General features: G+C 40.9%; 1 protein-coding gene across 1 annotated transcript; it reads left to right on the top strand.

Moving 5' to 3' along the window:
* The first annotated feature begins 16,791 nt into the window (after positions 1-16,791).
* On the top strand, positions 16,792-27,655 carry NDUFB3 (NADH:ubiquinone oxidoreductase subunit B3). The gene is made up of 3 exons (XM_049773312.1): positions 16,792-16,876; positions 21,197-21,350; positions 27,497-27,655. The coding sequence occupies exons 2-3, from the start codon at positions 21,199-21,201 to the stop codon at positions 27,651-27,653; spliced, it is 309 nt and encodes a 102-aa protein (XP_049629269.1). The 5' UTR covers positions 16,792-16,876; positions 21,197-21,198; the 3' UTR covers positions 27,654-27,655.
* The last annotated feature ends 222 nt before the right edge of the window (positions 27,656-27,877 follow it).

Below are 27,877 nucleotides of genomic sequence, written 5' to 3'. Positions count from 1 at the left end.
CTGAAATGCTTGCCTGGCATGCACAGGGTCCCAGTTTCAATCCCTGGTAGCAGATGTCTGCCCCAAAAATCAAATACACTTTAGAGATGACAAACCATATTTTAGAGTTCTGCACTGTCCTATTTCCTTCCTTTCCAAAACTCATAAAGCTGACAATTTTGAAAGGGACCCAGGAAAGATGAAAGCAGTGTAGATCGATGTGGCACACTAAGGATCTCTATACTTGGGCCTTAAGATTCAACTCTCAGTGGTGTGTTAAAAGTGGCTATGTCATACTACCGATGCTCTCACATCGACCTACTCAAAAGAGACTTCCCTTAACACCAGAAGACTTAACAACAACAACGACCTGCTTTCAGAACAGGGCTCTCTGCATTACCCTCTAATTGTGAGGTGAAGCTAGAGGATGCTCCACAACATCCTGACTTCGATGTAGGATATGCACAGATTCCAGGATCTTTAACTACAGAAACCTGACAACAACAACAGCGACTGTGTGAAAAATAAAAGTGTATTGGTGAAGTGGGGAGGCGGGCTGGGGTGAAGAAAAAAAAAAAAGCGTATTGGCACTACAGACAACGACTTGGGTTGGACAACCTAGTGTGCCTGAAGCCTAGAGTTGGTCTTATGTCAGAAATTTCAGGGGTAAGGTCTCCTTGTATTTAGGCCAAGGCTTTTCCTTTCCATGCCCCCCATATTTCCCAATTGTCACTCTTAACATCGTTTTAGCTGTGCTCCTTTGACTCTAATCCTTAAAAACCACTTAAACTATTGTGGTTAAATTAAACTAATATGCATATGCATGGAACTGTTAAAAAAATACTATGCCTTCAATGTTAAAGTAGTTACATAAATGTTGTGGCTTTAGATTGCTTTGTGTACTGCTAAGAAATGTTATATAATGTACTACAATCTGGGGACCTGAGGGACAAAGTAATTATACATGGGTTTTGTTTTATTTTTCTTAATGCTCTTTGGCTGAAAGTTCAAAATTAAGGTGTCAGCAAGGGGATTTCTTCTGAGATTCTGTTTATGGGTGATTGTCTTCCCACTGTAACTTTACCTTGTCCTCTTTCTTTGCATCTTTGCTCTCATAATAATATATATGTGGCTATGTCAAATGTCAAAGAATCAAAGTGCCTACGTTAGATATCAAAGCAGTTAGATGAAGCTGAGGCGGAAATCTCAACATACCCCCAGGCATGAACTCCCACACAAGGCAGAGTTTCTGAACCTCAGCACTATTAGCATTTTCATCTCTTAACATCTCTCCAGTGTAATGGGCAGTTTTCAGAAGTACCACCTGCCACTGGTTACCAGGAGCACTTCCTCCAAGTAGACAAAATGCCTCTAGAGAAAGAGCAACTGCACCTCACTAAGATCAACTACTTTAGAATAAAGGTATGCTATCTGTTACTACGGATTCTGGGTTATTTCTGAGTTACATCTGTCTAGCTATGTTCAGGGCTTACTACTGGCTCTTGTGAGGCTTGGCCTCAGGGGTGCCAGAGATCAAATCTGGGCCAACCACGGTCAAGCCAAGTGCCCTATACCCACTTACTATCCTCACATCCTTACTATCCTCACATCCCTACAAGAGTATTCCATTTTTTAAAAATTCATTCCTTAGTAGTTTTGAGTCCTGTTTGGCTATGACTGGAATAAGAAAGAGGCCTTATATGAGCAGACCAAGAACTGAGTGCTCTGACCCACCAAACCAGAGCTGAATGGGTGAGGAGCATTCATCAAAATGGAAGTGATCCTGGGCATCAGACATTACTTCAGGGTAAAGTAGGGCAGTAGTTTTCAAATGATGGTAAATGTGCCAGTACTAAGACATTTCCTCCAGTCAGCAAAAATTACTGCTTCTCAATATGTTATACCTGAACTATGTTGTATTAAAAACTCTGGTATATAAATATTGATGCATATTCTCCTAACAGTTCATTGTTTCTGTCCTAGCAGTGCATAAAATTTATCCTGCTTTCACCAGTTCACAGGTATAAAAAAGTATTAAAAATCAAAAAAAAAATCACTGCACTGCATAGGATTATCCTTTTCTACCTTCTTGAAACCAGGAGTAAACTCATAACTTTAACCAGCAAGCAGATATATTTCCACAGAAGACCAACTGCCACTTCATATTCGCCAGCCTGCTCGTCCCTAGCTTCCCTAGCCACTAGGACCATAAAAACAAACAAAATGACCAAAACTCACCCCAATAAACATACACACCCAAGTTCACAAAAGGGTATGTGTACAGCTGAAGCAAGAGCTCAGCAGGCTGAGAAACACGCTCCGCAAGAAGGAGGGTTGGGCTCAATCTTAGGAACCCTGATCAACACCTGAACAAGAACAGGAAGTCATCCAGGAGCACAAGTAGGCATGAGGAAAAGGGGAGGTAGAGAGAATAAAAAAGGAAAAAGCCTCAAAAGTTATCAGCCTAGGCTCCACGGTCCTAGGCTAGGCTCCACAGCAATAAGGCATTTGCCTTGCATACAGTCAACAGAGGAAGGACCCTGGTTCAAATCCCTGTATCCTATATGGTCCCCTAAGCCTGCCAGGAGCAACTTCTGAGCGCAGAGCCAGAAGTAACCCCTGCACTTCCTTCCTTCCTTCCTTCCTTTCTTCCTTCTTCCTTCCTTCCTTCCTTCCTTCCTTCCTTCCTTCCTTCCTTCCTTCCTTCCTTCCTTCCTTCCTTCCTTCCTTCCTTTTTTTTAGTTTTTGGGTCACACCTGGCAGTGCTCAGGGGTTACTCCTGGCTCTATGCTCAGAAATCGCTCCTGGCGAGCTCAGAGGACCATATGGGATGCCGGGATTCGAACCACTGTCCTTCTGCATGCAAGCCAAAACGCCTTACCTCCATGCTATCTCTCCAGCCCCAGCAGTCTTTCTTAAAGGCATACAACAAACTGAGCAAAAGATAAAATGTATTATATGTTTACATAAAATAGAATATTTTAATATTTTAAATATTTAATATATGTATATAAAAAGGTTCTATCTATGTATATATAATATAAAATATATTTTAATATATGTATATAAAGATTCTATCTATCTATTTATCTATAAATGAATGACCTCTTTCTCTTGGCTTCTCTTTCTCCAACCGTCCATCACTGCCCTTAGAAAGAAGCGAACAGAGTTATTTCTCGATATGCTTCCTGAAAGGAGTCACGCCCTCTCTCTAATTTAAGCCTCTTCTGATCTTAGTGCCTTCTGTTCTGGGAAGCCTATGTACAGGCTTTTAAGTCTGATTGAAACAGGAGAACGGCCAGTATAAACTGATCTAGATGAGGAAATAATCCAAGACTTTGCCTGCTGTGCAAACACTGCAAAGCATAACAAGTATAACACTGTTATCATTAAGCAAGCATATAAGAGCTTATATAGGACAATAACAGCTGTACACTGGCCACACCTGGCTATATGCTCTGTTCTGTACTCAGGGATCAATCCTGGTGGTGCTCAGGGGACCATGTGATGCTGAGCATCAAACCAGGGTCAGCCACATAAAAAGTGCCCTCCACAGTATAAATCCCTCCAGCACTCTCATACATTGTTCTTTAACATGTTTGATGACATGCCTTTCCATCTTTTTTTGCTTGTTTGTTTTTTGTTTTTTGGGTCACACCTGGCAGTGATCAGAGGTTACTCCTGGCTCTATGCTTAGAAATCTCTCCTGGCAGGATCAGGGGACCATATGGGATGCCGGGATTTGAAGCACCGACCTTCTGCATGAAAAGCAAACACCTTACCTCCATGCTATCTCTCTGACCCCCAACCTTTCCATCTTTTCAATACCCATTTTTGCTTTTTTTTTTTTTTCTTCTGGGTTTGGGACATTCCTGTGGCTCAAGGATTACTCCTTGCAGGCTGGGGGGGAGGGGGGGAGGAACCTATGGAATGCTGGAGACTGATCCCCGGGTTGGCTACATACAAGGCAAACTCCCTTCCTGTATTGCTCCAGCCCCCAGTACCCTTTTTTGGATGTTTCTTGCAACCCCTCCTGCAAAGCCCAACAACCAGATGATGTTTCTGTTGACACAGTTAATGAGTTACAAACACTGGGAGGCAGGGAAAGATTAAAAACACTTAGACCCACTTAGAACCAAATGAATAAACTATGTGACAACAGCTAACCCTCAACTTCATTATAAGAGAATTATAATAATTTACATGATAAAAATCACAGCCAGTCCAGCCTTTATAATTGCCATAGCAACCCCTGAAAGCAGCCAGAGAGGACTAGAATCTGGGTGGTATTTTGTTTGACTCCAAAAATCCTTAATCTTCTCTGAATTTCATGCTAATTCCATTTCTTATTAGCTCATCCAATTTCTGTCCTAGAAAGATTTTGGCATGTACAATAATACTCTGAAAGTATGCCTACATTCGGAACTGTGAGTATATTCTTGCTTTCGATCTTAATCTACTCTGCAACATGACTATACAGTTCAAGCTATCTTTAAGGATCTTAAAGTTATAGTTAAGATCTGTACTCTGATTCTTCAGTATATACTTTGTCTTTTATTTTTCAGATGGGGAGGGATTTTGGTCATACTCAGCAGTGCTCAGAGATGCTTAGATCTGAGACTACTCAAGGATACTCCTGGCAAGTGGGGGTTGGGGATACAATATGTGGTACAGGTGATCAAACCAGGTTTGACCCAGTGCAAGAAATGTGCCATATCCCTGTACAAATTCTCCAGCTCTGTACTTTGCTTTAATAAATGGCTTTCTGGGAGTGGGGTAGTACAGCAGCTAAAGCATTTATTGTATATACTCGAGTATAAGCCGACCCACCCCCCAATTTTACCCTAAAAACTGGGAAGACTTAGTTACTCAAGTATAATAAGCCAAGGTGGAAAATGCAGCAGTCACTGGTAAATTTCAACAATAAAAATATATGGGGCCAGAGTGGTGACACAAGTGATAAGGCGTGTCTGCCTTGCATGCACTAACCTAGGACAGACTGTGATTCAATCCCCTGGCATCCCATATGGTCTTCCAAGTCAGGAGCGATTTCTGAGCAATTAGCCAGAAGCAACTCCTGAGCATCAACCGATGTGGTACCCCCCCACCCTCACCCCAAATATATATATATATACCCAAAACAATTACAATAATTGAAGTATCAATAGGTTAAACGTTTTTCAATATTTATTGCTAAAGAAAACCTGTAAACTAGCAACAATAACTAACTTTAAATAAAGTGCAGAAAACCGAAGCCCAACAGGTAATAAAGCTAAATCACAAAGGTTAAAATCCTTCAAAACTGGATTCCTCCTCCTCATCTGTATGTCCAAACGGAGCTTCAGCTATATCTGATGTGAGGGTATCAACATAGACATTGTCAGCATCACTGAGTTCACAGATATCATCCTCACTGCTGTAGGTCTCATACAAAGCGCACAATATTGTGGATTAAATTCAGTGGTATACAATTCAGTTCAGCGGCCGTCATTTGTAGACTAAGCTGAAGCACTGCCCCATCCAGCAGAGGGCAGAAGACGACTGGAGACTACGTGTACTGAATCAAATAACCTGTATGACCTGTATGACCCGAGTATAAGCTGAGTTCAGGTTTTTCAGGCACAAATTTTGTGTCAGCTTATATTCGAGTATATACGGTATTTGCCTTCCGTAGAACCCAACCAGGGTTCGATCCCTGGCATCCCATATTGTGCTCCAAGCGCTGCCAGGAATGATTCTTAGAGTGCAGAGTCAGGAGTAACCCCTGAGCATTGCTGGGTGTGGTCTCAAACTCCCCAACCCAAATTTAATTTCTTTCTGTAGTCTATTTCAACTTGTTCTTGAATCATTAAATTCCATAAAGTCAAGAACCTGGCCTTGAAACAGAAAAGACACCTCAAAGGGCTAGTAGTGGCCCTAGTTTGATTTATAGTATCAGACCATCTTGATACTTGCAACAACTGCTATACCTGAGGAGCATTAGACCAAGAATCAGTAGAAATGGTCCTGGCACCCTCCCCCTCTCCGTAGAAAAGAAGAATGGGAAGGACAGAGGGAGGGAGGGAGACAGAGAAACAAAACAAAGAAACTAAAAGACAGGTAAGAGCAGTGGAAGAGAGGGGAGGGGAAGGAAGAAGGGAAAGGAAGGGAAGGGAATCAAAGAGAAGGGAGGGGAGGGAATCAAAAGGAAGGGAAGGGGAGGGAGGGGAGAGGAAGGAAGTCAAGAGAATGGAAGGGAAGGGAAGGGAAGGGGAGGGGAGGGGAAAGGAGGGAAGGGGAGGGGAGGGAAGGGAAGGGAAGTGGAGGGAAGGAAAGGGGAGGGAAAAAGAGGGAAGGGACAGGAAGAGGAGGGAAGAGGAGGGAAGAGGAGGGAAGGGGAGGGGAGGAAAGGGGAGGGGAAAGGAGAGAAGGGAAGGGAAAGGAGGGAAGGGGAGGGGAAAGGAGGAAAGGGAAGGGAAAGGAAGGGAGGGGAGGGAAGGAGAGAGGAGGAGAGAGGAGGGGAGGGAAGGGGAAGGAAGGGGAGGGGAGGGAAGGGGAGCTCTGGATTCTCAAGGCAGAACTAAGAGCTTTAGTACTGAGGAGACTTTTCCTAGAACACAATCATTCATTCACCATTTATTGGGTGGAGCTGGCTTGAAAAATTCTACACCAGTCAGGCCAAAGTACAATGCCAGGGCCAAGAACGTGATGCAGCTTAGCCCTGCCAATCACAGGGATTACCAGGCCCACCCAGGTAGTGTTTGGGAATTTCAGGGCTACAGTGTAAAGCTCTGGGGGGGGGGGGGGGGAGGCAGTGTTGGGATGAATACAGCTAGGCGGCAGGTAAGGCTAGAGCTGAACCCTTTCCCCTCGCTCTATACCTCAACTTTTCTAAGGCCAAAAGTACGTTGTTACTCACATATTTGCATTTCTAGTTCTTTTCTTTTTCTTTTTCTCTTTTTGGTTTTTGGGCCACACCTGATGACCCTCAGGGGTTACTCCTGGCTATGCGCTCAGAAATCGCTTCTGGCTCAGGGGACCATCTGGGATGCTGGGGATCGAACCCAGGTCTGTCCTAGGCAGCCGCGTGCAAGGCAAACACCCTGCCTCTGTGCTATCACTCCGGCCCTGCATTTCTAGTTCTTAAACAAGCCTAACACACAGCACTTAATTCCTGTCTTGTGGATGAAGGGCCAGCAACAAACTGGCAATCAGAAGCAGACTAAGTAGAGAAGACAGTAAGAAATGGTGGCAATAATGATTAGTTCCCTCTAAACACAGACCACATTGCCACCTACACTCCCACTGATCTGTTATACTCCGCTAAAAGACAAATCTTACAGATAAGGCAAAAGAACTTTATATTCTGCTCAATTAAGTTACAGAAATTCTATAAAGGTTTGGATTTGGGGGAGGAGGGGCACTGGGGAGAATTGATCTATGTCCAGCAGTGCTCAGGACTATTCCCTACTCAGTCTTCATAGAACACATTTGTCCCAATCCTTTGAATTATTTCTCTGGCAGTAGAAAATGAGCAAGTGGCATACCCTTTTCGTCCATTTGCCTTTCTTCCTTCTCTTTCCTATTAAGAGCAGGGATGGGAATGGCACCTCTCAAGTGTATAACCCTGAAATCACATGGTCTGGTGCTAGTTACATGAAGGGAAAGAAGTTAAGTTTCTCACTCTACAAATGATGCTGTAAATACCTAAATGGGCCCTGGCAGGAAAGATTCTCTACCCATGGCCTAGAACACAGATGTGATAGGTAAATATCCAGCAGCAGAACTTTTCTGGCATTCTGTAATCGAGATAATGGAAGCTATATTGGAGGAGTACAAAGTAGTAAGACAGAGGCCTGATTCCTTTACAACAACATTCCGACAATTTCTGAAGATTTTCCACATAACCAAGAATGATTTGCTAGTACCTTGTTTGGTTATCCCAGAAAATGAGAAATAAAAAAAAAAAAAATTTCCTATTTCTGAAGTAAATAACACAATTCCTGACAAGAAACTTAAGCCACTAATCTAGGGTTTACAATGCCAACAATGAGCTCACCTATGCTCTAATTTATGCTAATAAAGTGGGTTAAGGTACTTCTACTTAAATAATCTGTACAACAGAAAACAAGGTTAAACAAAAAGCATGTACTCTGTAAAGATATGCTTGCCAGTCTAGCTCAAGGGAAGAGGATTAAGTAGTTTAGAACAATCATAAAAATTTTATAATGCAGTATAGTTTACCTGCCAACACTTGGTAGCTATTCTAGAAAACCAAAGGCTCAGAAGCCTGAAATTTGTCAAATTTCAAAATCAAATTAAAAAAAGTAAAAGTGAGAAATATTAACATTCTGATATTTATATGGGATTTTTTTTTTTTTTTTTTTTTTTTGGTTTTTGGGCCACACCCGGCGGAGCTCAGGGGTTACTCCTGGCTGTCTGCTCAGAAATAGCTCCTGGCAGGCACGGGGGACCATATGGGACACCGGGATTCGAACCAACCACCTTTGGTCCTGGATCGGCTGCTTGCAAGGCAAATGCCGCTGTACTATCTCTCCAGGAGGGATTTTTTTTTTTTTTAAAAGGAAGGGGTGTCTTTGGGCTATACCTAGTGGCACTCAGGGATTACTCCTGGCTCTGCACTCAGAAATCACTCCTGGCAGGTTCGAAAGACCCTGTGGGATGGATGCGGGAGATCAAACCAGATGTGTGCAAGGCAAAAGCCCTCCCAACTGTACTATCTCTCCAGCCCCTAAAAAATGTTTTTAAAGTGACCTTTCTACAGATTAACCAATTTACTTAAAATTTAGAGAAAAAAACCTTAAGTTCTCAGGAAACAATGCTAGAGCACAACCATCAGATTCCACTGTATACTATGCTAACTAGTTAATACAATTTTGAACCTGATTTCCTGATTTGCCTTTAATGTCTTTTGTTTGTGTGATTTTGTTGTCACAAGTTTTCTAGTAAGGGACTAGAATGGCAAATAAGCTCATTTCTTAATAGAGCATTTTTGTTTCTCCCCAAACTCATATACTGACTGAAATGCAATACGATAGCAATACATTTGCCTTTTTAGGGTGATTAGTTCATGATGGCAGAGCTCCTCAACATGAGATTAGGACTATTCTACCTTTTCTTTTTCTCTACTTCTTTGTATCTGAACTAGTCTGTGAATGTAGTAAAGGGCTGAGACATAAATTCCAAAAGAGGAACTTGAGACTCTCTTGAGACTACTGAGAGGCTCTGTAGCCTGGCAGCTTCCAACCTCACTTCTGGAATGGAAACAAGGCTGCAAGGAGCCACAGTTGGAAAAGACCTTGGCCACCTTCCAACCATCTTTCCTTCCTGCAGCCTTCCTGTCCTACCAGTTACCCTGTCTACTACCAGTCTTGTACCATGCTCCACATTTACACAATTTTCACCCAGGAGCCCTTGAAATATCCTGGAAGTCACAAGGGGCCATATTGCTCCCAGTTGAGAAATGCTAATCTAGATCAACTGGTTCTTGTTTGTTTTTTGAAGGGGTGCCATACCTGGCAGTGCTCAGGGCTCTGTGTCCAGTGGTCATTTTTACCATGCTCATCAAACCATGTGGTGGTTTCCTAGGTCTGCAGCATATAAGGCGCATATGCACTCCCTGCACTACTTTCTGGCCTAGACCATTCACTGTTAAGTCCATTTTTTTGGTTTGTTTTTTTGTTTTTAGGCCAGAGCCAATGATGCTCAGGGGTTACTCCTGGCTATGCACTCAGAAATTGCTCCTGGCTTGGGGGACCATATGGGACACCAGGGATTGAACCAAGTCTGTCCTGGATCAACCACGCGCAAGGCAAATACCCTACCACTGCACTATCATCACTCCAGCTCCAATTCCCTTTTGTATTATTTCCAGCGGCTGTACAAATTGAAGAAAATGGATTAGTGAGAAGAGTCAACAGAACCTAGCACTCCTCTGAAGAAAAGTCTATGAATAAATAAAGTGTCATAAACTGAATGGTAACAGGTTCCAATTTCAGCAAGGTGGATAAATGAAGTAAAATTTAGGGGTCCTGAAGACAGCTTATTGGCAAAGTCCCTGCCTTGCAATGTCAATAAAATTCTTTTTTCTTTTCTTTTTTTTTTTTTTTTTTTTTAGTTTTTGGGTCACACCCGGTGGTGCTCAGGGGTTACTTCTGGTTGTCTACACAGAAATAGCTCCTGGCAGGCACGGGGGACCATATAGGACACCGGTATTCGAACCAACCACCTTTGGTACTGGATCGGCTGCTTGCAAGGCAAACGCTGCTGTGCTATCTCTCCAGGCCCAATCAATAAAATTCTTGTTGCTTTTGTTTTTGTTTTGGGGGAAACACCTAGCAGTGTTCAGGTGTTGTTACTCCTCGATCTGCATTAAGGAATTACTCCTGTGGTTGCTGAGGCAACGTATGGAGTGTCAGGGTTCAAAACCAGGGGTCCTCAAACTTTTTAAACAGGGGGCCAGTTCACTGTCCTTCAGACTGTTGGAGGGCCAGATTATAGTAAAAACAAAAATTATGAACAAATTTCTATGCACACTGCATATATCTTATTTAGAAGTGAAGAAACAAAATGGGAATAAATACAATATGTGGCCCGCAGGCCGTAGTTTGAAGACCCCTGGTTCAAAACTGTTTTTGCACATGCAAGGCAAATGCCCTCTTCGCTGTACTATCCTCCAGCACAAAGATAAAAATTTGATCCCTAGCACCAAACACAGCACCAGATGCACTGCCAATATGTGGCCCTCGGGCCGTAGTTTGAAGACCCCTGGTTCAAAACTGTTTTTGCACATGCAAGGCAAATGCCCTCTTCGCTGTACTATCCTCCAGCACAAAGATAAAAATTTGATCCCTAGCACCAAACACAGCACCAGATGCACTGCCATTTGGGATCCCCAGTGCCACAACAAAGTGTGTGGTCTTTTGACACAGCACAATCAAATGTGTGTAAGCAATGCAACTAAAATCTGGTGTCAACCACAACCAAATGTGAAGTCCAGTGAACACTAAAAACAATATACACACAAACAACAAGTTAGACTATGTGAGCTGTGATGAAATCTGGTGTCAACCACAACCAAATGTGAAGTCCAGTGAACACTAAAAACAATATACACACAAACAACAAGTTAGACTATGTGAGCTGTGATGAGCAGAGCTTACTGTATGATTGTGACTTGTTTGTCTAAATAACAACAACTAAAGGCGGGACCATTTTCATTTTCAGACATTTTATTTGAGGAATATGAAGGCTCATTTTCATCTACAAGCAACTAGATTTATAGAAAAGAATTAGGAAATGAAGAGAAATCACTGGATTTGTGACACAGATTAGAAACTACCACAATTAGACACTGAATATATAATATTACAGGGAGATGATAGAGAATAACAAGATTTAACAACAGAACACTGAAGAGCAGGAACAATCATTTCCTTTACTATACACCTCTATAAACAATAAAATAGGATAAACTTTAATTAACTGTACATTCATATTGACTTTAGATTTTACAAGCAACTCTTGTCTAAGCTATATGATCATCTTATAAAGTAAAAAGGATTTTTCCCTCCCCTCATTCTTTTTCATTTAAATAGAACAAACTCGCTTAGCCAGGAGTAATCCCTGAGCATCAAACGGGTGTGCCCCCCCCCAAAAAAAAGAAGAAACACGTATTAAAAAAATACATACTTAACATTTAATAAATTGGTTCTACTTACCACATTTTATGAATAACTTGGTAGTTTTATTTCAAACTTTAGGGGCCGAAGCGATAGCATTTGCCTTGCATGCATCTAACCTGGGTTGGATTCCGAGCATCCCATATAGGAGTGGCCCCAAAACAAAACAAAATAAAAAACTAAAATTTTATAAGTAACCGAACTCACACAGCTGTAACTGAGTTTTTACTCCTTTCTCCAAAAATCAACCTACTCAATTATTTTTTTTCTCATACCATAGCAAAGACAGTCTCAAAAATAAAGTGTGGAATTTACAAACAAGAACCATGAATTTCGAAACAGAACTCTTATCAAAGTCTACATAGTCACAATCCTAAGTTTTAATATAAGCCACTGAACATCTGAACAACATGGATGTTACTGCCCCTACCATTCCAACCATGTACAACTCAAAATCCAAACACAAGAAACTCTTTTTTTCAGTTTGGGGACCACAACCATCAGTATCCCCTGTGGTGATGGGGTAACCATAAAGTGTCAAGGACAGAACCTGTAAAGCCACCATGTAAAGCATGCACTTAGCAAATGAGCTATCTCTCTCCGTAAAATATCCATATAGAACTTTCAACTCTCCAAAAACTTAATACTAGTAGGTCTACATTTGATTGGAAAGCCTACCAATAACTTAAATCAAATAATATACTTTATATGTTATGTTACTGAGAAAATGATAAGACAAAAATATGTTGTCTTACTACAAGAAAATCCACACTCAAAGAGGACCAGTCCCTTCAAAGCCTTGTAAAGAATAAACGATTTATGGCTTCTAATTGGTATTTTCCAATCTAGTTTGTATAGAGCAACAGATAGCTTACATAAACACTAAAATAACAGAGATCAGTAAATTATCTGTGCAATTAGCAAAGGTCTGAAATATGAAAGAATAAGCTAAATTTATGGAAATAAATTTCCATAGTCAAATAAAACTAAACCAAATCCAGCACCATAAATTTTACCCCTGGTAGATAAAAAAAAGTTTACTTCTGGCAACTTTAGCTCCTAGATAGAAAATCTATCCCAATTGTTATTACATCACTTGGTGAAAATTTATTGCACTATAAAGCTGTTGGTGGCTTTGGCAGCTCTTTAAGTTAAAATATATCTCTGATTCATATTGCCAGTGGAAGAGCCTGGATTGAGATCAATAATTTTAAAGTGGAAGCAGTGATAAACCATATCACATAGAAAATTTTCTTTCTTCAAAATGTATATACTACCTCCTTTCATATTTCCCCAATACTAAAACTTAAAGAATAAGCAGAAATGATGTCATAGATAAATGTACGTTTTTTTTTTTTCTTTTTTGTTTTTGGGTCACACTCAGGAGCTACTTATGGCTTTCTGCTCAGATATCGCTCCTGGCAGGCTCGGGGGACCATATGAGATGCCGGGATTTGAACCACCGTCCTTCTGCATGCAAGACAAATGCCCTGCCTCCATGCTATCTCTCTGGCCCTAATAAATAAAATTTTAAAAAATTCCTAGATTCTTCTGAGATCTATGTAATTCTCCACTGTCATGGAAAATGCCTTAATTAGGTCCATGTTCATTTCATTTTCGTTTTTTTGGGCCATACCTGGCAGCAGTGAGGGATTATTCCTAGCTCTGTACTCAGAAATTACTACTGGCAGGCTCAGGGGACCATTTGGGATACTGGGCATTGAACCTGATTTGATGACATGCAAGGCAAACACCCTCCCTGTTATGCTATCGCTCAATTCCCCCCATGTTCTAAACTGTATCATTCAATAGTAACTCCAAAGAGTGGAAGCACAAACATAGTGACACAAGTTCAGCAGAGGCTCTGTGGAAAAGAAGGGGCTCTACTCACACTAGCTATCACCACTTTCAGTGCTTTCTGTGCCAACTCCCATCAAAACACATTCAATTCTATTTTAGAGGACAGGAAATGTTCAGGTCATCATCCTAAGAAAAGTACACAACCTACAAGCCAGATAACAGGATATAAGAAGCTATTTTGGACATCAAAAGATTAAGAGGTGGGGCCAGAGAGATAGCATGGAGGTAAGGTGTTTGCCTTTCATGCAGAAGGTCATCAGTTCCAATCCGGCTTCCCATATGGTCCCCTGTGCCTGCCAGGAGCAATTTCTGAGCATGGAGCCAGGAGTTTCCCCTGAGAAGTGCCGGGTGTGACCCAAAAACCACAAAAAAAGGGAAAGATTAAGAGGCTAAGACAAGATTTAAAAAAATCCTTGTATTAAAAAAGAACAATGGATTCATTTTTATTAAATAATGATATAATGAAAAAGTAATAATTCCTTAATTGAAAGTAAATATTTGTACAGCTGATACTTTTTACCCATATTTCATTTTCATTTCTTATTGTGAAGCACTTTTTTCTACTGTAAAGGTTAATCAAACTACAAATCATAATCACTCATAAACTTAATGGGCTATTCTAAGATGCCATAACTATGTGTTATAATCAAATACGTATGGCATGTCAAAATAGCTCAGGGTTTGAATTAAGAAACAAGCATTTAAAGGTTCGTTTTTAAGAGGAAACAAATATACCTTCTGCATACCCAATGTTGCAAATCTCATATAAACAACTCCCATATGCCAAAATATACACCTCAAGGAGTTACAGTAAGGTAGTCAAATATTATTTTATTTTAATTTTGAATAGTGCTCCTTATGTCACTAGGAAATTTCCTACCCTGTATTCACTTTATTGCATTCTACAATGACACCTACTGGCCATTCGAAATCTGCCATTCGTTCTCTAAGTCAGTTCTAGCAGTCTGGGTTACATAATAAAAAACATACATATAAACATACAATACACTCAGAAATCAGTTTGAGAGACACAAACAGACACACACACACATCAAACTGAATAAAGCAGCAAGTTCAAAGTACTTGCACTAAGGCATTGGACCAAAAATAGAAGTAGAAATATTCCTGTGGCTATGCCAAATCAAATTTTTATATGATGGGGCTGGAGCTGGAGCGATTGCACAGCAGGTAGAGCAGAGCAGCCAACCTGGGTTCGATCCCTAGCATCCCATATGGCCCCCTGAACCTGACAGGATCAATTACTGAGCTCAGATCTAGAAGTAACCCCTGAGTGTCACCAGGTATGGCCCAGAAACAAACAAACAAAAATATCAGAGGCACAGGTAAATATCTCAATACTTAAGTATTTTATTAAAAAAAATCTCTAGGAAACCTCTCCCATCAAATATTTAGAAAAAAATTTTTTTTTGGTTTTTGGGGTCATACCTTGAGGCACTCAGGGCTTACTCCTGGCTCTATGCTCAGAAATTCCTCTTGGCAGGCACAGGGGGATCAATTGGGATGCTGGGATTCAAACCACTAAACCACTGTCCCTCCTGGATCAGCTCTGTACAAGGCCAACGCCCTACTGCTGTGCTATCTGTACAGCCCTAGAAAAAACTTTTAACGTGTTCTGGGGGTGCACTAATAAAAACTATAATCAACAGGGGGTGAAGAAATCACTTGTTAGAAACTCTGAACAACATTATTAAAATAAACTCTGGAAAACCATCCACTTGTTAATACTTTTCCAAGTCATTCTCTTCTCTTCCCAAAGCATTATTTCAAACCATTTTATAATACTCCTTTTAACTACTTCCAAAAAAAATAAAGAAAATATAACTGTTTCTAGTGAGCTGGAAGATAAAATGTTTCGGTCTTTCTTTCCTTTCCTATCACATACTGTACTGATTGAAATTCCTACTTCTACCCTTCATGTGCAAATGATAAAACCTTATTTACATTATCTAAAAAAAACCTTATTTACAGCTTATTAATTTAGCGAATGTCTGAAAAATATCCCATCTCAGTGGGCGATGCCATACTTCTCAAATCTCAGAAATGACCAAGAACTAGTCGATTGTTCTATAGTTACAGAGAAAATTACTTTAAAAAAATGTTTATCCTGGGGGTGGGGAAAACCAATGTTTTCCCTTTCAATGTGTTTTCCCCTTTAACCCCCTAGCCACTGTTTTTATTTAGACAGTCTCTACCATTCTCAAGATGTAGCGATTCCCAGAATGGACCAACAACTTCAAGCTTTGCTGGGCATGTGACAGAACTTGCACTTACCTCCTTTACTCTCTAGATTTCGGGGCGGGGGCGGGGGTGAAGGAGGGAGGGAGGGTCCTTCTCCACTTTCCTGGAAAAAAAAATAGAAATTATATTAGCTTTGACCTTCAAACGGTGGACACCTTGGGGGACACCTCGGTTTCCCCTCCAACGAGCCTCAGTTTCCCTCCGTGCAGCTTGGGACCTGGGCCAGGCTCCGTGTCACCGGTGATTGCACCACCCTTGAGGCGTCCTGGACTGGACGGTTCGCGGGGCCCAACTGCCCTTGGCTGCAGACTGGGGGTTGGGGGGGGCGAGACCTCCCGGATTGTGGGGTGCCAGGATCACCCCGGACGTTACATAACCTCCAGCCGGGGGAAGTCCACGGCCCCGACACGCAGCGACCAGAGAGAGAGAGAGAGAGAGTCAGCAGTGGCCGGTCGCTCACGACTCGACTCACCTGGAGCCGCAATGCCGCGTACCGGCCTCTCCTCCTCTCAAGCTCCGTGCAAGGAAGGGGTCGCTCCAAACTCACCCCCTCGATCGGCACAGAGCGTCCCCCACAACCCCTAACACATTGCCACCGCCTACCTGTCACCCCGCAGCTCCAGCTTCTCACCGCCGCCGCCTCCCGCAGACTCCTGCCAACTGCAGCGCAACAAGCAGCCCGCCCATTGGACGAGCCTACGCGCTGAGCAACGGCATTGCTGATTGGTCCGATCCCGCCTAAAGCCCGCCTCTCAGTGCAGCCGCTAAAAATTCCGGTCTCCCTGGAAGGAAAATGGCGGCCTTTCCCCCCACTACACTTCGCCTCACCCCTACGTCATTTTATGCCTTCAGTAAGACTATGAATTATTATATTATAGAGGGAAGAGGTTGAGTGCCATGCTCTTTGGACAGCGTCATTCCCGTCGGTTCCTCCGCTCCCGGAATTGAGGCTGACTCAGTTCCGGAACGTAAAATAGCTTCCATGCTTTCCTTACCGGAAGGCTTTCGGGGAGCAACTTCCGCTTCCGGTTGGCTCTGGCTGCAGGTTTGAGTGTTTGAGTTTGTCCTACATAAGAGGTCAGGTTGCTTGCTGGCAGGTAAAGAAATGAGAGAGTCGCTGGGGTTTCCTTTGGCTTGGGAATAAAAGCTGCTTGGGTTTGGGAATTTCTAGGAGAGACTCGGTGGAGTCAGTCCGAGAGGGATTGTGCAGAGGAGGTGGAGGTCGCCGGGCTGGGTTCTCTTGTCAAGGGCTTTGACCTTCTTTGCCACCCCAGGATCCCTCGTAGCCTGTGTCTGTTTTGCCCAACTGTTATTATTATTATTATTATTATTATTTGTTTTGTTTTGTTTTGGGGCCACACCCGCTGACGCCCAGGGGTTCCTCCTGGTTCTGCGCTCAGAAACCGCTCCTGGCTCCGGGACCATTTTGGATGCCGGGAATCGTACCCAGATCGTCCGCATGCAAGGCAAACGCCCTACCGCTGTGCTATTGATCCAGTCCAATGTTTTGCCCAACTGTTAATGGAATAAAGGAAGAATAGCTCTCAAGTTGCAAGTTGATAATTAGGAGTAATTGCAATGCCTAAACACAAGCATCTATAGGTTTAAGTAGTCATTTTCTGCATGAATCTCTACAGCACATTGTTTTTTGGGTCCTTTTTGTTTTTCGGGGGTGTATTTACTTACTTATTGAGGGCCACACCGGGTTCTGAGCTCAGGAGTCGCTTTTGGCAGGCCTGGGGTACCATATGGGATGCCAGGGATCGAATCCGGATTGGCATGCAAGATAAATGCCTTACCTATTGTGCTATCGATCTGACCCCTTACAGCATATTGTTAAGGTGAAAAGGTCAAAGCACAAAATAGCGATCATTCACAACCTGGTTACTATTTTTCCAAGTATCCTTCAAGTCTTCACCGATTTTAAAATCAGGGGATATTTGACGTGTATTTTACATATAAAATATGATCTTGGGGATGGAGTTAAGAATTACTTGTTAGCATTAGCTTGGTTTCATCTTAGGGAAAAAACCTCTCAGGTCTCATTGGTTTGTTTTGTTTTTAGGGCCACACCTGGCTGTGCTCAGGAATTAATTCCTGGCTTCACTTAGGGATCACTTCTGGCAGGGCTCAGGGAACCTTATGGGGTGCCTGGGGTCAAACCCCAGGTTGGCCACTTGCAAGGCAAGCACCCTACCCACTCTACTATCACTCCAACCACTATCACCACTCCCCCTTTAGTAATAGAAATGAATTTCCACCAAATATGAGTAGGTAGTTTTTCCAAATGTCATGGTAACAAGTTCATTATTATTATTCTTGAATTTGTTTTCTCAGCATTCATTTTTGAGCAAATCACTCCATATTGAATTTTTGGCATAATCATCCCCAATTTTAAAATTTTAAATTTTAAGTCTACTTCTAAATTTCAGTTTTGATTGCAAAGTATTTGTAACAGGATATTTTAAAGGATTAATTAAGCAAATACTTGTTAATTAATTAAGCAAATACTTGTTAACCCCTAGGTTAAAAAGAAAACATTGCCAGTAACTCAGTACTCTGATTCTCGAGAGGTGATTTCTCTTTAGGAAGGTTTACATTGGTTCTTGGGTAGAGGTGTAATGGCTGGAAAAAAAAACCTAGATTCTGAAATGGTTTGTGGTGTCTCAAAAGCCATACTACATAAACATATAAGAATATCTGTGCTATTACAGTTTTACTCGGGGCAGCAGTGAATGTGGTATCACTGAGAATGTGATAAATCAGAAATACCTTGGGGAGGGGAAGTTCTTTGCAGTAAAATAGTTAAATATAAGGTCTTGAAGGGCCAGAGAGATGCATAGTGGGTAGGTTCTTGCCTCGTAGGCAACAAACTCCGATTGATCCCCAGTAGCCTATATAGTTCCCTGAGCCATGTAAACCTGGGGCACTGCTAGGTGTGACCCCAAAACAAGAAAAAGATAGAAAAGAACTGCCTTAAAAATTACTTGTATGAGCTTCTCTGACTACATCTTCTCAACCTGTATTAAGTTATTAATGAAATATTTTGTTTTTTTGAATAATCTTCAAAATTATATTTTATGCTTTATGCTGTTTTCACAATATAAACCCATGATCTGTGTTTAATACAACCTTTAAAAATTTACAGTTGAATAGATCTGTTTATTCAAATTGTTCCAAACTTTTTAAATTCTCTTATAACTAAGAATCCATTTTGGAGTTTAAATTAATTAAAATTGAGGCCAGCGAGGTGGCGCTAAAGGCAAGGTGTCTGCCTTGCAAGCGCTAGCCAAAGAAGGACCGTGGTTGGATCCCCCAGCGTCCCATATGGTCCCCTCAAGCCAGGGGCAAATTCTGAGCACTTAGCTAGGAGTAACCCCTGAGCATCAAAAGGGTGTGGCCCAAAAAAATCAAAAAGAAAAAAATTAAAATTAAATAAAAAATTTAGTTCTTCAGTTTAACTAGTTGTAATTCAAATTATTAGTAGCCAGTAATGTTAAAGCATGTGTCTGGAGTATAGAAATAGTATGATGAGGGGCCGGGTAGGTGGCGCTGGAGGTAAGGTGTCTGCCTTGCAAGCGCTAGCCAAGGAAGGACCGAGGTTCGATCCCCCGGCGTCCCATATGGTCCCCCCAAGCCAGGGGCGATTTCTGAGCACATAGCCAGGAGTAACCCCTGAGCGTCAAACGGGTGTGGCCCAAAAACCAAAAAAAAAAAAAAAAAAAAAAAAAGAAATAGTATGATGAGGCCACAGGGTATCCAAATATCTAATTTTTCTAGATCTTGCCAAACAGTCTTACATAATGGTTATTCTAAATCACATTGTCACTTGATAAGATGAAGGTATATCACAAAATGTTTCTCCCTAGTTCTTACACTCTTATGAAGTATGTTTATAATATTATTTTATGAAGAAACTGAAGTTGAGAAATGAACTTTGCCCAAAATATTACAGCTCTTAATTTGGTGCCAGGTCTATATGGAAGTAGAATCCCAAACATTTCCTTCAGGTGGTCAAGATATCGTTGTTTGGACCAGAGAGATAGCTCAACAGATTGGAATGCATGTTTTGCATGCAGAAGAAAACATTTATCAAATACATATATGAAGTAAAAACTTATAAAAGGAGCATGTGTTAGTCGCATGCAGTTTGCTGGCAGTAAAACAGCTGGCACCAGAGATTTCAGGGGCTGAGATGTATGTGTTTGCATATTGGAGGCCCCGCTCAATCTCCAGCACCACATAGTCTTCTGACCACAGAGATGACCTCCAAGCACTTAGTTGGCAGTGGCCACTGCACATGCCTCAGTGTGCCAGCGAGACAGCTGGAAAAAACCTGCAAATGAATGAGCAGAGGAGACGATAGAGTACCATTTGTGGTACCTTGGATTCATTCAAACATTACCCACATGCAAGGCAAGAGCTTTTCCTTCAGTACCATCTGGCCTCTTGGTTTTATTACTTGACTCGCAAAATGTACAATGTTGTCTCTTTGTAATAAATACTTAACAATTGTTAAGCATTTTAAACACAATAATGCATTCTCAGCCTACAAAAATTCAGTAGCAACATACTGTATGTATTCAGCCTTTTTTATTTACAAAAAGAAGGAAACAGTTGCTCCGAAGTTCAGAATGAGTACAGTAAAATCAAATTGCCAGCTTCAAAATCTAGTATCATTTGTTTTCCTTGCCTTCTTAGAGTCTCATTATGCTTATATGTAAAATGGGGATACTTAAATTTAAATACTTTAAATTTAAAATTGTCTGAAGAGTAACTGAGTTAATATTAGCATACCTCAGATAATACAGGTGCATTTCCAACTCACAATAAAGCAAGTCATATGAATTATTGTCTCCTTTCCTCACATACAAAATCTTTACATTATTATTTAAGTCTAATAATTTGCTTAAAAAAGTAACATAGCTTAATTTTAAAATGATGTATTGTTTTAAAAATGTGAACTATTACCTCAGAGGGGGCACAAAAAACAAACAAACAAAAAATGTGAACCATAGGAGCCAAAGCAGTAATACAGCAGGTAGGATTTTTACCTAGCACATAGCCAACCCAAGTTCTGATATCCAACATAGTCCCTCAAGTAACAGGAGTATAACAGGAGTATCCCCTGAGTAGTGGTATATTGCATGAGGTCTACACCAAAGCATGGGAAATGTTTACTCTTGTGAAAAAATGATCTACCCACATAGTAAATGGTTCCTTGTTTGTGTCATTAAACATCTTCTGTATTTCCTAACAGTGAATATACATTTAGGATGTACTAGATACTTTTGAAAATTTTTGTAACTCGGAATTTTTAATGTATATATTGCTCTTTAAAACAAAGTTTTTTAAAACAAAGTTAGGTATTTGCACCCTGTCGTACACATAAGTTCTCCCTTTGTTGTTCTCCACAGACATGGCACCTGGGCACGGACATGAAAGTGGACATGGGCATGGGCATGGTAAGCTGGAGCTTCCAGACTACAGACAGTGGAAAATAGAAGGGACACCACTAGAGAACATCCAGGAGAGGCTTGCGGCACGAGGACTCAGGGACCCGTGGGCCCGGTAAGGATTAATGGCCATGAGATTTATCCCTGACAGTCAGTGCCTGTGGCCCTTTTCAGTGTGGTCTATGTAGTTTCTTTCGTTTGGTTGGGTTTTTTTTTGCAGTGCTGGTGTGCAAGACAGGCTCTCTTACAGTGAGCTACAATCCCCAGCTCTCTAGTCTTTAAAAAAAATAAGGCTTTTGACTTTGTTCTAACATGACTATTAACAAGATAATTTTCATGTAGCAAGTATATAATAAATGCATATTTTATTTATAATTATGTAATCATCATCAGTCTTTTTTATAAAAAAGTTTCCTCATGCCCCTTTGTACTCCTGTTCAACTCCTGACTGACAACCCTTGGTTTACCAAGTGATTCCTTTTTGGGGAGTGGTGGGGACAGTGCTAGGAGTAAACCCAGCCTCACACATACAGTACAAGGCAAGTAACTTACTTTTTTCTCTTTAAGACATACCTGACCATAAGACGCACTTTGGGTGTGGGTGTGTCTTATGGTACGAGAAATACGGTAAGTGCTCTCCTCTTCAATGAGCCATATCGCCTGTCCTGCTGTTACACCCTTTCTAAAATGTTATATGTATATACATATATACATACATACATATATACATACATATACAATATGTAATTTTTATTCTGACCATTTTCAGTGTTTTTGAGACATTAAGTTAATTTTGTTAGTATCTATAATTCTTTCCAGTTTGATTAATTGTGTGCAATACATCACTTTGTTTACTGTTCACCAGATGATAGTTGTTTAGGTCATTTCTACTTTGGGGATATGAATAAAGTTGCTATGACTATTCAAATTTATAGTTTTTGACCCAAGAGATAGTACAGTGGGTAGGGCACTAGCTTTGAACGTAGCCAATCTGGGTTCAATCCCTGGTACCTCATTCCCCAAGCCCACCAGAAGTGATTCCTGAGTGCTTAGTCAGTAGTAAACCCTGAATACCACCAGGTGTGGCCCAAACACAAACAAAATTTATACAATCGTATATGAATATATTATTTCATTTCTTTGGGGTGAATAATAACATAAGAATGGATGAGTGGATTTCTGGTTCATAAGGTACATATATAATTATGTACTTTTTTTTTTTTTGGTTTTTGGGTCACACCCAGCAGCGCTCAGGGTTTACTCCTGGCTCTATGCTCAGAAATCGCTCCTGGCAGGCTCGGGGGACTATATGGGATGCCATGATTTGAACCGCCGTTTCTGCATGCAAGGGAAACGCCTTACCTCCATGCTATCTTTCCAGCCCCCAGTTATGTACTTTTTAAAATTACCAAACCAAGAATGACTCAGTTGATCCCATAATAATTGAATATTAATTTTAAAAAACCTAATAGAGGCCAAAAACAACTCCAGGGGACTGGAAATGACCTCAAGCTACCGCTCTCAAAAAAAAACTCCACCGGGCCGGAGAGATAGCACAGCAGTGTTTGCCTTGCAAGCAGCCGATCCAGGACCAAAGGTAGTTGGTTCGAATCCCAGTGTCCCATATGGTCCCCCCGTGCCTGCCAGGAGCTATTTCTGAGCAGACAGCTAAGAGTAACACCTGAGCACCGCCATGTGTGGCCCAAAAAACCAAAAAAAAAACAAAAAAAAACTCCACCAAGTTGCTTCATATTGTGATTGTATTCTATTCCATTTCCACCAGTAACAGAAAATTTTCATTTTTTCAGTTGCCTTGGCTATGAGTTCTCTGTTTTTAGTTCCAGGAGTCTAGCTTCAGGGTAGAGCATTTGGCTTGTATGTGTGAGATCCTTGGTTTGCTTGCTCTCTCTCTCTCTCTCTCTCTCTCACACACACACACACACACACACACACACACACACACACACACACACGCGCGCGCGCGCACGTGCGCGCACACGTGCACTTATATTCACACACCATTTATTTATTTATTTATTTTTTGTGGCTTTTGGGTCACACCCGGCAGTTCTCAGGGGTTACTCCTGGCTCCATGCTCAGAAATTGTTCCTGGCAGGCACGGGGGACTATATGGGACGCCGGGATTCGAACCAATGACCTGCATGAAAGGCAAACGCCTTACCTCCATGCTATCTCTCTGACCCTGACTGTCTGTTTTTTTTTTTTTTTTGGTTTTTGGGCCACACCCGTTTGATACTCAGGGGTTACTCCTAGCTATGAGCTCAGAAGTCGCTCCTGGCTTGGGGGACCATATGGGACACCGGGGAATCGAACCGCGGTCCGTCCTAGGCTAGCGCTGGCAAGGCAGACACCTTACCTTTAGCGCCACCGCCCGGCCCCCGACTGTCTGTTTTTTAAAGTTCTTTATCAGATATATTTTACAGATGTTTTTTTCCCAGTCTGGCCTTTTATCTTTTTATTTTCTTACTGATGATTCTCAAGGGGCTTTAAATTTTGTTCAAGTCCCAATTCAGCTTTTTCCTCTTTTTATGGCTTGTGCTTCTCTATACTGACTTTTTTCTCTCTGCTTTCTATTAAAAGAGTTTATAACATTCATATTTTTTATTACATTTTGGTTTCTGATCAATTTTGAATTAAATTTTATGACATGAAGTAATGGTAGAAGTTAATGTTTTTGCATGTGGACATACAATATACAATACTAGCACTATTTATTAAAATAATATTCAGATAATTATCTGCAAAACTTTGTCAGAAATTGATTCACAAATCCATGCGGTCTGTTTTTGTACTCTATTCTGTATTCTCATCTGTATATCTAGATTTTTGTTTATTTTACCTCATTTGGGACTTTTCTGTTTACAGAGTAAATCTTCTATTTCTAAAAAGCTAGTGTTGGATTTTTATTGAATAGATATATATTTATAGTAATGTTGAGGATAACTGATATCTTAGTGATGTTGTTTGCTGGTCTCTGGACAATTTAGAAATGTATTCATTTTTATGACTGTGAGCATCACCAGGGTGGCATAAAAACTAAAGGAGCAAACAAAACTCAAGTGTGTTTACCTTAATACACAAATCTTATATATCTTCTAAAATTTATCCTGAATTAATCCCATATTTTTACTTTATTATAAATGGTTTTGGTTTTTTTTTTTTTTGGTTTTTCAGGCCACACCCATTTGATGCTCAGGGGTTACTCCTGGCTAAGCACTCAGGAATTGCCCAGGCTTGGGGGGACCATATGGGACACTGGGGGATCGAACTGCGGTCCTTCCTTGGCTAGAGCTTGCAAGGCAGACACCTTACCTCTAGCGCCACTTTGCCAGCCCCTATCATAAATGTGTTTTTTTCTCCCCTCCCCTATCATAAATGTTTTAAGTGGCTTTTTTTTTTAATTGGTGCAAGGGATTGAGCCAAAGGCAATTACATGCAAAGCTCTACCCATGAGCTACATCCTTTGTCCCATGTAAAAAGTACATTTTAATAAGGCTACACCCAGAAATTTTTAGGATCTTTAGTTTGATTACACAATTCTCAGGGGCCACTGGACTCAACTCAACAATATTTAGAGAACCACGTGGTGCAGGAAATTGCATGCAAGGCCTCACACATACCTGTCATGTGCTCTGCCACCTGAGCCTTTGCCCCAGCCCTGTAAATTGTTTATGCAAACTTGCTTTCTACTGTTTGTTGCTAACTTGAAAATGTACAGTTAAAAAAAAAAAAAAAAAAAAAGAAAATGTACAGTTGATTTTTGTATCCTGTTACATTGTTAAATTCACTTTTTAGTGAATCTAACAGATTATTTTCGTAGATACGTTAAAATTGACTTCACAAATGGTCATTTTCTCTACAGTCATTTCATCCTTTAATGTCTGTAGCCTGCAGGCTCTCTTCTTTCTCTCAGCACCAAATAAAACTATTTTTCTTTACTAACTAAATCTATAAACTTGAATACTTCCAATGTTATTCCACTGATTAACATTGTTACATACATAGTGTTGAATAAATGTGATATAAGTGGGAAGCCAAACAGATTGTATAGCAGGTAAGGCATTTGTTTCATGCCACCAAATTGGAGTCTTCCAACCCCCCCCCCCTACCCCTCAGGCCTAATTCCTAAACATAGAGCCAGGAGTAAGCCCTGAGCACAGTAGGTTGAGGCCTACCCCCAAAAAAGAAGTGGTGGAAGTGAACATCCTTGCCCTGTTAATTGGGAAGGAACCATCCCATCTTTACTCCATTAAATTCAATACTAATTAAAAAGTTTTAGTTGTCCTTTATCAACTACAGAAATATCTCAAATTGCAGAATTTCTCTTCCAGATTACAGTGAATTATTATTGTTATTTTAGGCGACAAGTTTTATTAAATATTGTTGTGGTGGGTTTTTTATTGTTGATGTTGTTAAATGTTTTTATTATGTGTTGTTCTCTAGTCTGGAGAGATGGAGGTGGGTAGTGAACCCAGGACTTTATACCTGCAAAATGGTTTTCCCACTGAGCCACATCTCCAGCCTTTGTTAATAATAGGGAATTCATTTTATTGGTTTTCATATATTAAAACGATCTTGTGTTTCTGTGGTGAAACTTGTTTCATCATGACATGTCATTCTTTTATATACAGCTGAATTCAGTTTGGCATTGCTCGGGGCTTACTCCTGGCAAAGCTCAGGGAACCTTATGCATTGCTGGAGATCAGCCTGAGGTTTTCTGTGTGCAAGTCAAGCCTCTAAACTGTGACCCCCTAGAACCCTGCCCGCAGGGTGGACTGAGGATCACGTAATAATTCGTGGGTCACGAGAGGGATCTGACCTATAAAGGAGGAAAGAGGCTGAGAAAGAAATGAGCTCAAGTCAAGCTGGCTGATCAAGAGCTGAATTTATTAAGGCAAGACAAGCTTATATAGTTCTACAGCATAAGGAAGTAGCTTTCAGTACTTTTCCATGGTATAGAAAAGTAGGGGGGTCGTACAGGATGGACTTTCCAGTTTTACAACATACCCTTATATCGCATAGACTTATATCGCACAGGCATTCTTTCACAATGGTAGCTTAACAGGATGTGATCTTATCTTAGCAACTCTGGCGGTTTACTGGAGCATCTTGTGACTTGTTTGGTTAACATTTCTTTTAGGTCCAGTGGGTAAATGCCACAGTGGCCGCCTGTCAGGTACACAGGCCTTTGGTTTCTCAGGCATCAGAGACTCCATTTTGCTCTCTAGCTCTAACAGCTTCCAACACTAAACCCCTGTACACTCTCTGATCCTGATTTCACTTTACTACTCTGTTCAGGGTGCTCAGAAGAAATTAACAGATTAAGAAATCATACAACTATAATCATATTTGTAATCACGGTGTTTAAATAAAGATAATTATATAAAAAAAAGAAATAAAAAAGAAATCATCTTCAAAATTGTGGGTGTTCTAACAGGCAAGAGCTATAATATTCTTGATTAGTAATAGCATTACATAATATGTACGCCAAAATACAGCATGCATCATCCAATTTCATCATCATATTAATACTCTGGATTGGAAAGAAAGTAGTAGAGGGGTTAAGGTGCTGGGTTGCTAAGGTAACCAGCCTTAGTTAGCTTATCATCACCACAGAGGAGTCCCTAGCACTGCTGCGTGTGCACAACACCTACCCTCTCCCCAGCTGTCAGGGAACACTAAGTTATATAGTAATCTTCTCTGAGTAGAAACAGCATCCCCTGCCTAGATAGCAGGTAAAAGATGGATATTCAGGCTGCTAGCTTTCTCTTTCCATGATGGCCTGTAAACTAGTGTGGACAGAGCCACACAGCTGACTTCTGACACAGCAGACAAAATGATTGTGATATTTCTCTAAAGTCCTGATTATGATTGTGGTATGTGAATTTAATCATGAAGGTTTTTTTTTTACATATATGCATATATGAAACTCTGGGTATGCAAACCTAGTTGTCCTGTACTACAAAAAGACTGAATTCTGTAGTGTTCTACATCTAAGTTTGTATTTAAAGGGACTGGAGAGACAGTACTCTTGCGCGGGCACTTGCTTTACATGTAGCTGACCCAAGTTCCATCACTTTCAACCCATATGGTCCCCTGAGTACCTTCAGGAGTAATTCTGAAAGCACTAACTGAAAGGAAAGAAAAAGATTGCATTTAAACCTGTTAGCTGAAAATCAGATATGTTCCACTCAGTATACATATAGTATGTGATTATAATTTTATTTTATTTTTCTCTAGCAATGAAGCTTGGAGATACATGGGTGGCTTTGCCCACAATGTATCCTTCGTTGGTGCAATATTAAAAGGATTCAAATGGGGATTTGCTGCATTTGTGGTAGCTGTAGGAGCTGAATATATGTGGGAGTCTCAAAATAAAGACAAGACTCATCACTGAAGATACTGGAAGTATCTTAGCTTCACTTAAAAACAGATTTCTTCACTGTACCCTACTTGTCTCTCTGTCCCTTAAAGAAAAAGTGATAAGATTTAATAAAATGGTTAAAAAAAAAAGTGGTATGAGTCTTATTTGGCATTCTTTACAAAAATCTCAGCAATCAGAGAGATTACTCAGTGGTCATGTAATAGAACCACAAATCACATGTCCCCCACTCTAGTCAA

This window comes from Suncus etruscus, chromosome 5 (assembly GCF_024139225.1).
Source record: "Suncus etruscus isolate mSunEtr1 chromosome 5, mSunEtr1.pri.cur, whole genome shotgun sequence".
In the NCBI taxonomy this organism is placed as follows: Eukaryota; Metazoa; Chordata; class Mammalia; order Eulipotyphla; family Soricidae; genus Suncus; species Suncus etruscus.
This window is presented reverse-complemented; position numbering and strand designations above follow the sequence as displayed.